This window comes from Macaca mulatta, chromosome 3 (assembly GCF_049350105.2).
Source record: "Macaca mulatta isolate MMU2019108-1 chromosome 3, T2T-MMU8v2.0, whole genome shotgun sequence".
Classification (NCBI taxonomy): domain Eukaryota; kingdom Metazoa; phylum Chordata; class Mammalia; order Primates; family Cercopithecidae; genus Macaca; species Macaca mulatta.
Window position 1 is genome coordinate 43,621,825 of NC_133408.1, and position 16,097 is coordinate 43,637,921.

Below are 16,097 nucleotides of genomic sequence, written 5' to 3' on the forward strand. Positions count from 1 at the left end.
CTATGTTGCCCAGACTTCTTTCCTACTCCTGGCCTCAAGCAATCCAGCCACCTAGGCCTCCCAAAGTGGTGGGATTACAGCCATGAGCCACCATGCCCAGCCCCTAGTGTTGTTTTTAAATGCTTATTTTGAAATCATTTCCAATTCAGAAAAGTTTGAAATAGTACAACGAGGCCGGGTGCGGTGGCTCAAGCCTGTAATCCCAGCACTTTGGGAGGCTGAAATGGGCGGATCACAAGATCAGGAGATCGAGACCATCCTGGCTAACACGGTGAAACCCCCTCTCTACTAAAAAACACACACAAAAAAACTAGCCGGGCGAGTCCCAGCTACTCGGCAGGCTGAGGCAGTAGAATGGCGTAAACCCGGGAGGCGGAGCTTGCAGTGAGCTGAGATCCGGCCACTGCACCCCAGCCTGGGCAACAGAGTGAGACTGTCTCAAAAAAAAAAAAAAGAAAAAGAAATAGTACAATGAATTGCCCTATGACCTTCACCAGATCCAACAACTGGCTGCTCTCTGTCTTATTTTTTCATTTTCTTTGAGATGGAGTCTCATCCTATCTCCCAGGCTAGAGTGCAGTGGAACGATCTCGGCTCACTGCAACCTCCTGGGTTCAAGCAATACTCCTGCCTCAGCCTCCCAAGTAGCTGGGATTACAGGTGCCCTCCACCACACCCAGCTAATTTTTGTATTTTTAGTAGAGATGGGGTTTTGCCACTTTGGCCAGGCTGGTCTTGAACTCCTGACCTCAGGTGATCCACCCACTTCAGCCTCCCAAAGTGCTGGGCTTACAGGCATGAACCCCACGCCCCCCTCACTATCTTTTTTGATGTTAATACTTGAGGTACCATTGTCTCCCATATATATATTTTTTCTTTTCCTGAACCATTCCAAGGACAAGTTATAGACTCTACGTCCCTTGCCTGTAAATATTTCAGTATTCTTATTTCCTAAGAACAAGGACATTCTCTTACACAACCACACACAGTTATCCACTTCATAAAACCTAACAGTGATCTGATACTATCTGCTAATCTACAGTCCATATTCCAGTTTTCTCAATTGTCCCAATGATGTTCTTTGGAGCAATTTCTTCCCTGATCCCAAGATCCAATCGAGAGCCACACATTGCCTTTAGCAGTAGCACCATTGACATTTTTTTAAGAGTCCAGACCAGTTCTGTGAAACATCCCTCAATTTCAATTACTCCTTCCACTTAAACCCTCCACTGCCTCCTCATTCCTTAGTTTAAAATTCCAAGACCTCATGACTGGCCTTCAGGGACCTGAAGGATCCCACCTCCCCCACATTCCCTCCCACCAGCTACAGCCATTCTGCCAGCTCAGATATGCCGGGTTCTGATTTTTGTGTTCTGTCCACCTTCACCACACTTTTCTGCCCTTTGCATGCAGGAAAAAAGGTCACCCCTCCAGATCAGTTGGGTGGGGGTGGGCTGCACTAATACAGCCCCTCACCTCTCAGACCAGACCAGACCAGACCTTTACCATTTTGTTTTCTGCATGGTCTGTGTTCCTTTTTTATTTTTATTTTTATTTTTATTTTTTTTTTGGAGATGGAATCTCTGTCTCCCAGACTGGAGTATAGTGGTGTGATCTTGGCTCACTGCAACCTTCGCCTCCCGGGTTCAAGCGATTATCCTCCTTCAGCCTCCCCGAATCGCTGGGATTACAGGCACCCGCCACCACGCCCAGCCAATTTTTTTGGTATTTTCAGTAGAGACGGGGTTTCGCCATGTTGGTCAGGCTGGTCTCAAACTCCTGACCTCAGGTGATCAGCCTGCCTCAGCCTCCCAAAGTGCTGGGATCACAGGAGTGAGCCACTGAGCCCGGCCTGCATAAGACTCCACAGTGTAGCGTTACATTTTTAAACATCAGATTACAAAACAATATGAGAATCCTTTCTCCAGTTGGTTGTCCAGGGAAAATTGGCAACTTTCACTGTTGGGAAACTTTCACTTAAAAATAAGTTGAAGTTAAACTGGGCATGGTGGCTCACTCACGCCTGTAATCCCAGCACTTTGGGAGGCCTGGGCAGGTGGATCACCTGAGGTCAGGAGTTTGAGACCAGCCTGGCCCAGATGGCGAAACCGCATCTCTACTAAAAATACAAAAAAAATTGGCTGGGCATGGTGGCGGGTGCCTGTCATCCCAGCTACTTGAGGAGGCTGAAGCAGAAGAATCGCTTGAACCCAGGAGGCGGAGGTTGTGGTAAGCCTAGATCGCGCCACTGCACTCCAGCCTGGGCGACAGAGTGAGACTCCCTCTCAGAAAAAAAAAATCATTTGCTTAACCAAGCACAGTGGCGTTGGACTATAGTCCCCGCTACTCGGGAGGCTGAGACAGGAGGATCTCTAAAGCCCAGGAGTTTGAGACCAGCTGGATAACATAGGGAGACCTGTCTCTACAGAAAATTTTAAAATTAGGCCAGGCACCGTGGCTCATGCCTGTAATCCCAGCACTTTGGGAGGCCAAGGCAGGCAGATCACTTGAGGCCAGGAGTTTGAGACCAGCCTGGCCAACAGTGAAACCCTGTCTCTACTGAAAATAAAAAAAATTAGCTGGGTGTCGCAGCACACACCTGTAATCCCAGCTACTCAGGAGGCTGAGGAGGGAGAATACTTGAACCCAGGAGGGCAGAGGTTGCAATGAACCAAGACTGCACCACTGCACTCCAACCTGGCGCTGGACTTTAGTACCAGCTACTCGGGAGGCTGAGGCAGGAGAATCTCTTGAGCCCAAGAGTTCGAGACCCCCCGGACAACACAGCAAGACCCTGTCTCTACAGAAAATTTTAAAATTAGCCAGGCATGGTGGTACATACCCTAGTCCTAGCTACTCAAGAGGCCAAGGCAGGAGAAGCCCAGGAGTTTGAGGCTGCAATGAGTTATAATTGCACCACTGCACTCCATCCTGGGTGACAGAGTAAAACCCTGTCTCTAAAAATAAAAAATTGGCCGGGCGCGGTGGCTCAAGCCTGTAATCCCAGCACTTTGGGAGGCCGAGACAGGCGGATCAGGAGGTCAGGAGATCGAGACCATCCTGGCTAACCTGGTGAAACCCTGTCTCTACTAAAAAATACAAAAAACTAGCCGGGCGAGGTGGCGGGCGCCTGTAGTCCCAGCTACTCAGGAGGCTGAGGCAGGAGAATGGCGTGAACCCGGGAGGCGGAGCTTGCAGTGAGCCGAGATCTGGCCACTGCACTCCAGCCTGGGCGACAGAGCGAGACTCCGTCTCAAAATAAATAAATAAATAAATAAATAATTTTAAAAGTAACAAAATCAGCTGGGTGCAGTGGTGCACCCCTGAAATCCCAGCACTTTGGTAGGCCAAGGCAGGGAGGCCAGGAGTTTGAGGCTGCAATGAGCTATAATTGCACCACTGCACTCCAGCCTGGGTGACAGAGTAAAACCCTGTCTCTTAAAAATTAAAAAAAAAAATTTAAGTAACAAAATCAGCTGGGTGCAGTGGTACACACCTGAAATCCCAGCACTTTGGGAGGCCAAGGCAGGAGGATTACTTGAGCTCAGGAGTTCAACACTAACGTGGGCAACACAGCAAGACCCTACCTCTACTAAAAAATACAAAAAGTTAGCAGAGCGTGGTAGCACGCGCCTGTAACTCTAGCTACTCAGGAGGCTGAGGTAGGAGGATGGACTGAGCCTGGGAGGTGGAGGTTGCAGTGAGCTGAGATCACGCTATTGCATTCCAGCCTGGGTAACAGACAAAGAACTTATCTCAAAAAAAAAAAAAAAAAAATTTCCTTCTGGTATTTGTGTGTTCACTCCAACTCCCCTGAATAACGTGAGCTCCAATGAGGGCAGAGACTTCTGTTGGGTTCACTGCCGCATTCCTGGGACCCGAGCGGTGCCTGGCACGCAGGAAGCACTTGGAAATTATTTGCTGAGTAAATGAGCAAGTGAGAAAAGAAGGAAAGCACCGGTGTTGGGAGCTGAAGAACCAAGAGAGAGAGCCTCCTCCCCACCAAGTGGCCCTTCCAGATTCCAGAACTCTCCCAGGGCCTCCCTTGTCGCCTCTAACCAGAGAAGGAAGCCCCTTGCAAATCGTCCTTATCTCTCCATCACTCTGCCAGCAGTCTTCACTGATGAATCTTTCCAAATCAATCCCAGTAGGCTGACAGACTGGATTCCAGAGATGGATCTGATCAGACCCTGGAGAAGGTCCATGGCCCCCTGTTGACGGCTGGCCAGGCCAGAGTGCAGGGCCTCCCCACCCAGATCCCTGAGTCCCACCCTCTATTCATGGACCCTCCCAGGGCCAGCCTAGGGTGCGGGGGCAGGGAGAATAAACATCCAAGTACAAAATCCTACTAATAACTCTTTAATTGCAGCCTGTGAGGACAACTGAGTCCAGGCCTCCCAAGCCCAGAGCACAGAGCCAAGCCCCAGGTGCTTGTCAGTTACATGCCCATCTCCCCGATCAGGCTATGACTATTTTGTTCACAATGTAGCAAGGCTCAAGATAATAGGAAACTTAAAAAACCACCCTTTCCTGATCCCAAACACCATTCATTCTTAAAATCACCTCCTCTTCTGCAGAGAAGAGGCCAAACCCCTCCATCTTGACCCATAAGGCAGAAACCAGCTCTTCCAGAGGACCCACCCCAGCAGATGGCTGTCAATGCTAGCTTGGATGGGATTCCTCCCAGGGGATCTTTCTCCGAGGGCCCCTCCAGCTCTGAGCTCTCTCCAGGGAACCTCCCTCGGCCTAGGAGGGGCTTTATAAGCCCTGGCAGCGCTCATCCACGTCCCCAGAGCCCAACGGTAATGTGCCTCTCCCTAGCTGTGTGACCCCAAGCAAGTGGCTCAACCACTCAGGACTTCCCGGTACAAAAATAAACAAATAAAGATGGGACTGATAAAGCTGGCAAGACCTAAGGTGCCGACAGTCAAGGAAGAGAGGGAGGTGCGTCAGAAGGGAAAATTTAGCACCTGCACCCCACAAAGAAAACCCGGGAGGGGGAGGGTGTGCTGGGCTGAGGAATGTGTAATCCGGCCCAGCCCCAAGCAGAGAGTGAATGGGAGCTGCTCCCACCTCGTGGCTAATGGGATTAGCACGGGCTTGGCTCTGGGCGTTGGCCTGGGGTCCGAGGTCTCCGTGCGGCCACTCGAAGTTGGGGAGGGGGGCAGCCAGAAGCAGCACCGGCCCCCCCTTTCCCTCCCGGGTGAGCACGGGGTTCAGGGGGCGGCAGCAGTCCTCCTGCTGTTTCCTCCCCGACCTCAGCCTCGGCGTGTAGAAGTCAGGCAGCTCCCAGTGAGCGCAGAAGGTGCGCAGAGGCAGAGCTCCGAGGCTACCTCCCGCTGGGCTTCCGAGGCTTGGCCTTCCCTCCACCTCAGCCTCACCATCCAGCAAATGGGCACTAGGCCGTCTGACTGCTGCGTCAGATTAGGCGCGGCCCTGGCACGGTGCACTCATGCATGAGTAGTAGCTGTTTTCACCGCTTCGCATTAGGGCACTTTGCCTTGCCAGGCCGGAGCCAGATCGCAGGCGGGGAGTGCGCGACGCCCGTTCCCAGCCTCGAAAAAGCCAAGCGCAGGCCCTGCCAGTCAGAGAGACACGGGCACCGATTGCCAGGCTTGGGGGGGCCCCCCTGCCACCACTCCGGGCTGGACCAAATGACCCAAAAAGCACATGCACACACACATCACGGTGGACTTGTGGGGAGCGCAGAAGGGGACAGTTCAGATGGCCTCTGTACCCCAGGGCTGCCCCCCAATTTCTTACTCGGGGGTCCCCCGCGCCCCTCCCTCGCCACAACACACCACTCGGGAACAACCCCTTGCCCGGGTCGCAGACCCCGGGCGGAATGCGCCCCCAGCTCCGGAGGAGCACAAGCAGGTCCGAGGGCCAAGACCCAGTTCTAGCACCCCGGCCGGCGGGGATCTCCGAGCTCCCGGCCCCCGGGCGCCCGCCCCTCCCCCGCCCGGCGCCTCACAAAGGCCCTTTGTCCCGCCGAGCCCCCGGGACTCCAGTTCCTGAAAAGTTCCAGGAGAAAAATCAAAGAGAGAGGCAAAATCGGCGAGTTCCGCCGAGCGGGCGAGGCAAGGCCGAGGCAGCAGCTCTGGGCCGGGGGTGTCTCCGGCAAGACCCCAAAGAAGAGGGGGGCATCGGGGGCTACTCTGGAAATCGCAAAAATCCGAAACTGCAATTCCAAGAGAAGGTGGATTTTTTTTTAAGTCGAGACTTGGGACACCAAGCGCAAAAGCCAGGGCAGCCCAAGGAGGAGGAACCGGGTGTCCTCGGGCGGCGGCCGGGCTGGTCTGGAGGTCCCCGAGCTCCTTCCCGCCTCACTGGCTGCAGCGGCCGCGGACTGACCAGAGCGATAGTCTCCCGCCCCGGCGAAGCGCCTGCCCGGACACCGTCCCCACCGTGCCTGGGCAGCCCCTCTTGGGAAATGGCGGAGGCCACGGGACCTTCTCGGCCACCTCCTCCCGCAGCAGGGTTTTCCCCTCCGCCGCCTGGGCCCTGCCCGACCCGCTCTCTTCTTTCCCTCTAGGTTCGGGACGGTGGTGGCCCCATTTCGGCGTCCCTGCCGCGCCTCCGCACTCTTTAGCGCCGGAGAACACTGGGTCCCCGAGGGCCCGGGTCGCCGCCCTCCTAACGGGGTGCTGGTTCCCAAGGCCGCCGTTCTCCCCGGGAAGAAAGGGGCATCCCGCCCGCCACGAGGCCAGGGTCCCAGGGCTGGGGTCACCGTACTCCCGCATCCCCCGGCGCTAGGTAACTGCCAGGGACCCGGCTCGGCGCGGGTGGTGGAGCTGGGAACAGAACCCAGGAGGGCCCACGGGCGCCAAAAGGGGAGTTTGCCAAGAAAAAGAATCGAGCTCGGGGAGCGGGTGTCTCGCGGGGTGCGGGGGCCGGTTTGTTCTTTTCTCGCCCAGATTTTTAAAACTCCAGCCCAGGCTTGTGCCGCCGGGGCCCCCGGGGATTGGAATCGCCCCCGGTGGCTCGGGCTACGGCACCCGCTTTCGGCTCACTAGGGCCGGACACGGTGAGGAAAAGGCAACCGAGCCTTTTCCACCGCCGGAGCCGCCGGACTGGCCTCGGCTCCGGGGCCAGGAGTTTCCCCGCCCTGGGGGCTGAGTCCGCCCGCACCCTCGTGGCCGGCCGAAGGAGAGTCGCCGAGCCCCGGCCGCGAGTGCACAGGAGGACCCCGCCGAGTGGATCTCCCGGAGAACACAGCAGGGGATGGGCAGGGCGTGGGGCACTTACCCGGGTGCGGATGGAGATTCAGGCCAGCCATGTACTTCCCAGGCGGCAGCGGGCCGGGCAAGCCCGAGGCGGGCAAGCGTCCGGCAGTGGCCGCGCCCACGCGGTGGCTGTCCATGGCCAAGCCGGACAGCAGCGGCGGCGGGGGACCGTGCACGGACCGCTGGGGCCCGAAGTCTCGGCCATCCATCCTCCGCGGGAGTGCCGCGGCCAGCCCCCCACCCGGCCCGCAGGCCTAGCTCAGTGGGACCTAAAAGTCCGGCCTCGGCGTAGTCCCAGAGTCCTCGGGCGGCGGGGGCTCCGCGGCGTGCATGGCGGCGGCCAGCGGGGCTTGCGCTCGGCGGCGGGCCCGCGGCCCGGGGCGCACAGGCGGCCGGCGGTGGGGCCCCTCCGGGCGGCCAGGCGGAGCTGCGCGAGGCGGCGCACACGGCGTCTTGGCGGGGAGGAGACGGGCCGCGGAAGAAATATAAAGGGGAAAAGGAAAAAGGGAAAAAAAAATAAAGTAATAAGTTTCAGAAAGTCGCCTCGCCCTTCAGGATCGGGGGGTGCCGACCAAGTGGCCAGAAATGAAATCAGGAGTAGCCCCTTTTCAGTGAAAAGTAAAATCCATACTCCTTCCGCCGGCGGCTTCAGGCTCCCGGGACCTGGCTCGGAAAAGTGACCGGCGGCGGTGGCGCGCTGCGCCCCAGCCCAGACTCTGCCTCGGCGGCTGCCGGGTCCTCCCGAAACCGGGCAGGGCTCCTCGGCTGCGCCCGGACAGCGTAAATACAAACCTCTTAAGTGTATTTTATTCCTGGGCGTCAAATGCTCCGGGGTTTAAAACCGTGAAGCCTTGCCACAAGAGGTCCGAAGTGTCTCCCAAAACACTCTGGCACTATCTGATCCGCAAAGTTTAATATTTAACCTTTTGGAGACCTCGCCTCCCTTTTCCGAGTTTGGTTTTTCCTGAGCTCGCCTTGAACCGCCGACGGAATGGTGTTTTTCTGGGGGTGGGAGGAGGGAGGGTCCAAAGCGGGTTTATTATTTTTAAAGAGGCTCGTGGTCCCCCCCCCTTTCTCCCCCCGGGGGCACTATGAGTCCCAGAGCTCGAGTCCGAGGACCCGAGACGTGGCATTCTCGCCTAAGGACTGGAAAGAATCCTACAAAACAAGCTTTGGTTTCATTTTCCAACGCCCTGGCCTGAGATCCTGCAGCCCGAGGACGTGGCCTGGCGTAGGGGATTTGGGGGATGTCAAGAGGAGAAGGAAATGGATCAAGGATCTCGCTTCTACTCCTAGCTTCCCCCCCCCACACACCCACCCCCCAAAATAACCTACAAAGAAAACCTTTGCAGCGCGGGCCGGCCAAGGGGCGCCTCCCCCACCGTTGGGTAAATCCCCCTGTAGTTCCAGTTTAAAGCTGTTTGTTTAAAAGATTTGTCGTTTGCGGATTCTCTTGGGGATCGGAGGGGGTCTTGGAGCCCACCCTTCCCTCGATCTGTCTGTCTGCAGCAGCTCACATTCCTGATTCTAGGAGGCCTGGGCGCTCTTAGAGCCGCCGATCACGCCAAAGCCACCGGCTCCCGGGTGCCCGCCCGGCGCCCTGCACTCCGCGCCCAGCCCCCCGAGCAGGAGACCCCCTCGGCTGCAAAACCCCTGGCCAAACCCGCCGGCCTTCCTCTCCAGCCTCCCTCCCCAACTTTGCTAAGGGTGCCTATTTTAACTCGGTTTTGGTTACAAACACCCCCTCCCTCCCTCCCTCGCTCTCTCCCATCAGGCTCTGGTTACCAGATCCGCGTTTACTTTGGAAAAATCTAAGATCGCCACATCCGAGGATACATGTCTTAAGGAGGCGATGAGCTTCCCGTGATTTTTTTTTTTTTTTTTTTTTTTTTGGTAAGAGATTCTTTGGGTAGCTTTTTAAAAGCCAGTGCCTCGCAGTATGACCAGGCGCCCCAGTTCGGGGAAGTCGGGGTGAAGCCCCCAGGAACACCCTCGCACTGGCAAACAAGCTGCATCGGCCATCTGCGGGCTCCGCTGCGTTCTCCCTACTTTTCTCCCCCTCTTAAATGGAGTTAAAATGGCTGAATTCCGGCTTTTAATTAAAAACAGCCTATAATCGAAAACGTCTCGGCGTCCCAGGCTCCCCCGCCGCCTGCTGGGAACCAAGAGAGGAACCGCCGCCCCTCGGCCGGGCCAGGCGGGCCGGAGCGGGGCTGGGGGCTCCCGTGGGCGCCCGGGGCGCAGCAGCCCACCCCCACCCCTCCGAGGGCGCCCCCTCCCAGCCGGCCCTGGTCCCCGATTCTGTAATCGGGAGCCAGACAGTAGCGGGGATCCCCCCCGCGCACCCCGAGGGGCAGGCGTGGTTGGGGGTCGAGCTGGAGAAGTTTGAAGACCATCGCGCCCGGCCGGGGGCCGGCAGGCTGACCGGCGGCGTACCTGGCGCGGCTGGGTTCACGGCTCCGGGCTCCGGCGACAACGACTCCGGTGGCGGCCCCGGCTCCCGGCGCAGCTAGGCGCCCGTGCTGCCTGCCATCCCGCGGCCGCCGCTCCCCTCCGCCACCCGCAGCCGCCTCACACTTTTTGCCCGCCTTTCCTTTTTTTGGTAGAAAACCGCTCCCCGGGCCGAGCGCTCGGCGCGCCAACTCCTCCGCCCTCCCGCGGCCCGGCTCCCGCAGCCCCCGGAAAAGCCAGCTTTCCTCCCGCCGAGCTCCCCGCTTTTTAATAAAATCCAGGTAGCGCCGGTTTAAAGAATCCCAAATCTCCATATACAGCCCGGGATTGGAAAAGGTACATTACACAACCCCCCTTTCAAGTTCCTCTCGCTGGATCTAAAAAAAAAAAAAAAAAAAAAAAAAAAAAAGGCAGCGGGGGGGAGGTTGGAGGGGGTTGGGGGAGGGGAGCACTCTCCGGCAAAGAAACACGCATTGTTCCCGGGCGCCCGCCCCCCCTAGCCCGGCCCCCGGCCGCCGTGCATTGGCCGCGCGCGCCGCCAATCACGCGCATGTAAACACCTTGGCCCACAGCCATTCCTATAAAACCAATTACGGACCTAGGGGCTCCAGCAGTTTCCAGGCTCCCCTCGGCGGGGCTGAATGATCAAAACTGGTGGTGAGAATTTTTCCGGGCCGTTTCTAGGCAGCCCTCCCCCTCCACCAGCTCGGACCCCCCCTCCCTCCTTTCTCCTTCTCCTCCCTTTTCCTTCCCCCCTCCCCCAGCGTCTGGGCTGAGTGATCAAAATAGAGGAAGATGGTTGTCGCCGCAATCCAGGGCTTTGCAAGGCGCGGTTTAATGGGCCGCCTGTCAGCTTCCTGCTCGCAGGAGGAGGTGACAAGCCAAGCGAGCCGGGGAGGGCCTGGGGCCCGGCGGGCTGCACCCCGCGCCCCGGGCCCCGGGCCCCGACCTCCCCTGGGGTGCGCTTCTAGTACGCGCGGTGGAGACGCCGAAACAGACAAGGGCTGCTTTTTCCCTTGTTTTTTTTCTTCCTTTTAAAACAAAGCAGCGATTCATTCCCTCTGCCCCAGCAGCGCGGTCGGGTGGGATGGGCAGGCGAGAAGGCCGTTTTCCTAGCACTGGCCTGCGGGTCCCTCCCTGAAACGCGGTGTCAGATGGTTACTGATTAATATTTTGGAGAGGCCGCGGCGGCGGGCAGCGGGTGAGTCTCTAATCTTCTAAAAGGGGTTCCTATAGAAACGCGGATCGGGGCGCGCCCCCCGCTCGGCCCAGGCCGGGGCTGCGGCGCTTCGCACAGCGCGCCCCTCCCCAAAGTCCCTCTTTGCGTGGGCGCTCCCCTCTCCTTCCCCCCCTCCACAAAAAAATCAGAGCAGAAAAAAGGATTAGATCGGCTGAGCGCGAACTGAATCCCTCTTGATTCTGACATTTCAGCCTATTAGCATTTCTCCACGGAGCCTTCTGAAACCTATTAAAGTGTAATATTAAAAACCTCTTGGCTGGGGGCCTCTCTCGCCTTCCATCCGCCGCGCCCCCTCCAGGGAGGGCGAGACCGGGAAAAAAAAAATCTGTTGAGCTCAGAGGAAGTAGCCGCCAAGCCCAAAAAGTGCTTGGCTGGCCACGGCGGCCGTAGGGGGAAGGGAGCCCCAATCCCCCAGACTTTGTACTTTTATTTTGCTCTTTCAGCAAAATCCTTTCTGGGTTGAGTAGCCGTGAGCTGCCCGCGGCCGACCTACCTGACCGGGGGCGCAGGGAGTGCGGACCACGCCAGCAGAACTGTCCTGGGGGCCCCCGCACCCTCTCTGCAGCCCTGCAGGCCCCCGAGCCCGGCTAGGCATTACGTACCCTGGAAAGGAAGCTTGGAGGGGCAGAAATCCTTCCAATCCTGCCTCGAAGAGCAACTGCGGTGATAAGATTTTAATTAAAACAAGAGGAGCCCGCTCTTTCGCCCCGCGCTGCGGACTCAGCGTTTTCGCATTGCCCGTTCTGTTTTTTTAAATCAATTTTTAAGGCAACTTTTCGGGAGGGGGGAAAATGAGCGCGTTAGTGCCCATTCGTTCTATTTTCTTTTCTCCACTTTTAGAAAAAAAAAAGGTGGGGGGAGGCTTCGAGAACGAACTGGGGGGTGTCTAATTTAATTCCAGGATAAATTTGAGGAAAAAAGTTCAGCCTCTTGAGGGCAGTTTCAAGTTGCCCTTCCTGGAGCTTCCTGCGTTGGTTTCTAGGCTGCCCTCTTTTGGAAGCTGTAGCTCCGCTGGGGAGGAGGGAGGAGTGAAAAGGAAAGAAAGGAACGAAAATAGCCGGAGCCGAGGGGAACAAGCCACGGTGTCCGCGTTTGGAGCTGGCCGTGCGGGTCTCAGTGGCGGCCTCGGCATTCGGGGCGGCGAGAGGCGCCCGGTGCATCCCCGGGACAGCCAGGAGCAAAGACGGAGAGGAGAGGGGGGTTAGAGAAAGGAGGTATTGTGTCTGTGTGCCTTAGGGGAGGAGGGGACTGCAGGAATCGAATAAACGCAGTCGAGCTGCGCGGGGCTGCTGGAAGCCCAGGCGGGGGAAGGGGGCCGTGTGTGGGGGCGCAGAGCGCCCTTGAGCCTTACGCAGAGGTCTTGTGTGTTCCTAGTTAAGCCCTCCCACGCCCGAGGCCCCATCGCTTCCTCTCCACTCTCTTTGCCCACCATCATTACAAGCCCAGACCCTAATTCTCCACCGCATTACCCTGCCCTGCATTTGGGGAATGTTTTTCTTTATTTTAATATAGCTCAAGGAAAAAATATGTATATCTTGAGAGAGTTGGGGTGGGGAAAACAAAGGGTTGCGGAGTAGAAAAAAACAAAGGCCCATTTTTATAAATGTTTAATGTTTTCACCCCCTGGATGCTCCGAGACGCCGTAATTGTGACGGCGGGGTACGTGTGCCATAAATCATTTAGTTGCTAATAAAAATTCTGCCTGTTTGCCCTGGATTTGCCAATGGCGTTTGCATTTTTCAAGTGTGCGCCTCGGCAGCGTGACGAACCCAGCCGGTATTTCATTAGGGCCGTGGTGCCTGGGCTTTGTGCGCCCAGCCCCCTCGCGCGGGCCCCTTCCATACCCGCCCCCGGCACCCATTCCACATTTGCGCGGCCCTGCAGCCACCGGAGCCCGGCCAGGGCGCAGGGCCTGGGGACGCGGTGGTGGTGGGGGCGGCCAGGATGCATCCTGCCCACGCTGGTTTTCCAGGGATGCCAACTGCGTGGGGGCGCGGGCGGGCTACGCGGAGAGGCCGCCTGCCCAGGCCAATCTATACGCGCCCTGATCTCCGCCTGCTCCCCAGCCCCGCGCCCTGGTGTCCCCGCAGTCGCTGAGTAAACAGCGACTGGGAGCCATCTTGGGGCGGAGGACAGATCCCAAGCGAAGTAGTGGGTGCAGCCCAGGTGCCTCCATTCGTAAAGGGGAGCCTCTAGGACATCCCTAACAAGGGTTCAGGGTCCAGGGAAACGCCCTCCCCAGTATGGTGGGCCACATTTAAATGTAAAAACCAGGCCTGGGTGCCACGGCCATAGGGCACAGGCCATAGGCCACCAGGTCCAGCCGCCATCTTACGCGCCCCACCCCCATTCCGTCCCTTCCCCTTCCCCCTCCCCGCCCCCTCACACTTTTGTTTACCCAGCGGGATAGGTGGCCAAAAACCCTGTGGACGCAGTTGGGGTGGGTGTGTGTGTGTGTGTGTGGGTGTGTGTGTGTGTTTTACTGACTGGGTGAAAAATCGACTCGGGGGAGCGGGGTGGGTCTTCCTTGTAGCCCCAAACCACCGCAGTTGCGGGAGAATCTGCCCTGGCTAGCTGAGGCCCGGCCCACCGTGCTTCTCCGCAGCCAGTCTGGGCCACCGGAGCCGAGGCCTTTCCTGTGTTCCTAGGCTACCGGCTCCGGCCTCTGCTCCCTGGACGCGTCCCGACTGACAAAATTCTGCCTCTTTGTTTTAAAACCAAAGGACAGGCCAACCTTGAGCCCGGCCGTCACCCCTGTCGCGCTTTTGTTGGCGCAGGCTCAGCCCCGACTGGTGCAGCTCCCGCGATCAGACGGCCTCCCTCAATTCGGCGTTGAACCCGGTTCTTCCCAAATTCTGGTGTTGCTGGCAGCTTGGACACGTTCTCCCCTTATCCTTCCCCCAGCGGGGGAAGAAAAAGCCAGCATCCTTTCCTTGGCGCGGCCACCCGAGCCACTTCACCCATCTCCCCAACCGCCTTTCCAGGCAGGGACCGAAGCCCCCATTCTCCGCTGGCATCTCGGTGAAGGGCACCCCCTGAGGGATTGCCGGCTTCTACTGCCCGCTCAGAGGCCATGTGGCTGGGTGTCTTAAGCTCCGGTTTCCGCAGGTCCCGTGTCTGGCGGGAGCGGCTAAAACCCGAAGAGGCTGTGCCCGGGAAAGCCACGTTCGCCGTCCCCTCGCTGCGACAGACCCAGCCGCGATACAGCGCCAAGATACAGCGCCAAGTCGCGGCTGGGCCAACCCAGCCGGGAGCTGCCCGAACCTGCCTGGAAGACCAGGGACGCGGCGCCATCGCCCCACACCCCACCGAGACCAGGGCGCAAGGCGGGCAGAATTGGGACTGAAGCGCCAGGCCCAGCCCCGATGGATTCCAGCTCCTCTCGGCCCCGCCTCCGGCCCTGGCCTCTTCCTCCAGCCAGGGTCGGGTCCTCCACTCCACTGTTTGGCTGGGAAAGGACGGAGACGCGCTCGGTGCGCAGGGGGCCAGCTGCGGCCATAAATCTCCGGGCGGGCCCTCCTTCCCGTCGCTCACGCGGGGGTGCTCCAGACTGGTCTCGCATCCCAGGCCACGCCGCACGCCCTGCTCACCCCATCACGGCCTGGGGACCCCAAGACTGCGCAGGGAACCACGCCAAGAGCTTCTCCGTTCACCAAAGAGAGGGAACGGCCTCGTCCCTCGGTGCCAGCACCATCCATTCCTGAGGGCGCTGGACCCTGAGGTGGCCCGAGCTTCACAGGATCACCGCCTTGGGGTAGGGGCGCCCGGACCTGGCATTCCTCTTAGAAAGGCTCGGTGAGACTGGGATGGGCGTGCAGCTGTCCACTCGAGCCCAACTCCGGTGCCACCTGCACTACGGAGGGGCGACGCCAGGGTCAGGGTCGAAGCGGCTTCTCAGAATTTAGCTTGCCACTTCTCCGCGGACCCTGCCTTCATCCCGTGTCTCCTCAGAGCCCTCTGCGGCGCATGATGAGCCTTTTTTTTTTTTTTTTTTTTTTTTTTTTTTTTTTTTTGGCATAGGAGGACCAAGGCGGGGGGGTGACTGTGGGCACCATGCGCGGAGGCGGGGGCTCATCTGGTTCCCACCGTCGGTGCTGCCGGATGCCCCAGGTTTTTCTCAACCGGGGTCCCGGCTTGGAGCCCTCGTTGGCTGCGTGCTTTGGCACAACCATGGGGAAAGCGGTAATTGGTCTCGCCCTTGTGGCTGCCTGGTGGAAGCGGCGGTTTTGACACACGGAACAGTCGTGGGGAGCAGATCCAGAGAGGATGCATTTGCAATAATAACGCTTAATTTATCTCTGCCAGAGGGGCGGGAACAGGCCTTCGCGCTGGTGTCTTACATCAGCCAAGCAAACCATGCACGCGATCGGAGCCAACTACCTCCAGCGGGGTTTTGCTCCGGACTTAAGGTGCGCGGAAACCGAAGCATTCAGCCCTTCCTGGGTGCCTCCCGAAAACCTCACCATGCCAGTAACACGACTGCGAACGGCGGTGGCACATGCCGGGGGCTTGGGATGGGAGGGTTTGGAAACCTCGCTCCAAGGACGCCCTCATCCAAGGAGCTTCGGCTCCTTCCTAGAATTTCTAGAAGCACTTTTGGAGGGACCGAGGGCTTCCGGCCGGGCCCAGAGGAATTTGAGCGCTTGCCAGGGCAGGCGGGAGCGCAGCCTGGGAGTGGAGAGGCTGCTGGGCCACATTCCGGCCGAGCTTCCCCCGCTAGGCCCCAGCCCCGCCGCGGCGCCCTAGGAAGCACCTCTGAAAACAAAGCGCTGTGGTTTCAGCCCAAGGTTAAAGTCCACCGCGAGCGTGTTTTTTCCCCCCTCCGGAATCTAAGAGCGATAGCATTTCTCCAAATAAGCCGCCAATAAATCAGCTCCCGGGGGCGCCTGCTGAAGAGCTTTGGTGACCTTGGGGGATGGTTTTTCTGCCTGACCCGTCCGAGCACAGGCTTGGGGGAGGGGGGCGCAGTGTCAGCCCTACCCCCTCCAGAGAGACGCAGAAGAGGGAATGGCCAAGGGCATTCGTGGGTGATTACAGCAGTACGTGTGTACCCCGAGGGGATGGGAGAGACTTGGAATGGGGGAAAGGAACAACTGTGGTTATCCGGGGGCCTGTAGTTACGCGATCAGGAGGCGTTTGTGATTGCGAGGAGTGCTGCTTGCTGTCGGTTCAACAATTGC

General features: G+C 58.4%; 2 protein-coding genes and 1 long non-coding RNA gene across 17 annotated transcripts in view; 1 reads left to right on the forward strand and 2 right to left on the reverse strand.

The window, feature by feature from the left end:
- Positions 1 to 11,733, reverse strand: part of TNRC18 (trinucleotide repeat containing 18) — a 125,776-nt gene extending 114,043 nt beyond the window's left edge. For 7 of the 15 annotated variants that reach the window (XM_077996079.1, XM_077996085.1, XM_077996078.1 and 4 more), the window contains exons 1-2: positions 9,663 to 10,056; positions 7,249 to 7,678 (exon numbers count right to left, since the gene is read on the reverse strand). In XM_077996079.1, the coding sequence (XP_077852205.1) occupies positions 7,249 to 7,435 (187 nt within the window). In that variant the 5' untranslated portion in view covers positions 7,436 to 7,678; positions 9,663 to 10,056. Of the gene's footprint in view, positions 1 to 7,248; positions 7,679 to 8,018; positions 8,204 to 9,662; positions 10,057 to 11,519 lie in introns of those variants that run through there. The other 8 variants (XM_077996086.1, XM_077996084.1, XM_028845099.2 and 5 more) reach the window with 6 other exon arrangements.
- On the forward strand, positions 10,775 to 12,633 carry LOC144339694 (uncharacterized). Its single transcript, XR_013415013.1, has 2 exons — positions 10,775 to 10,878; positions 11,361 to 12,633. It is a non-coding gene; the product is annotated as an uncharacterized LOC144339694 (long non-coding RNA).
- A 955-nt stretch (positions 12,634 to 13,588) lies between these two features.
- On the reverse strand, positions 13,589 to 15,807 carry LINC02983 (long intergenic non-protein coding RNA 2983). The gene is given in 3 exon segments (XM_028845100.2): positions 13,589 to 13,953; positions 13,956 to 14,130; positions 14,132 to 15,807. Coding segments are annotated over 3 exon segments (738 nt in total). The 5' UTR covers positions 14,480 to 15,807; the 3' UTR covers positions 13,589 to 13,738.
- Positions 15,808 to 16,097: the final 290 nt, after the last annotated feature.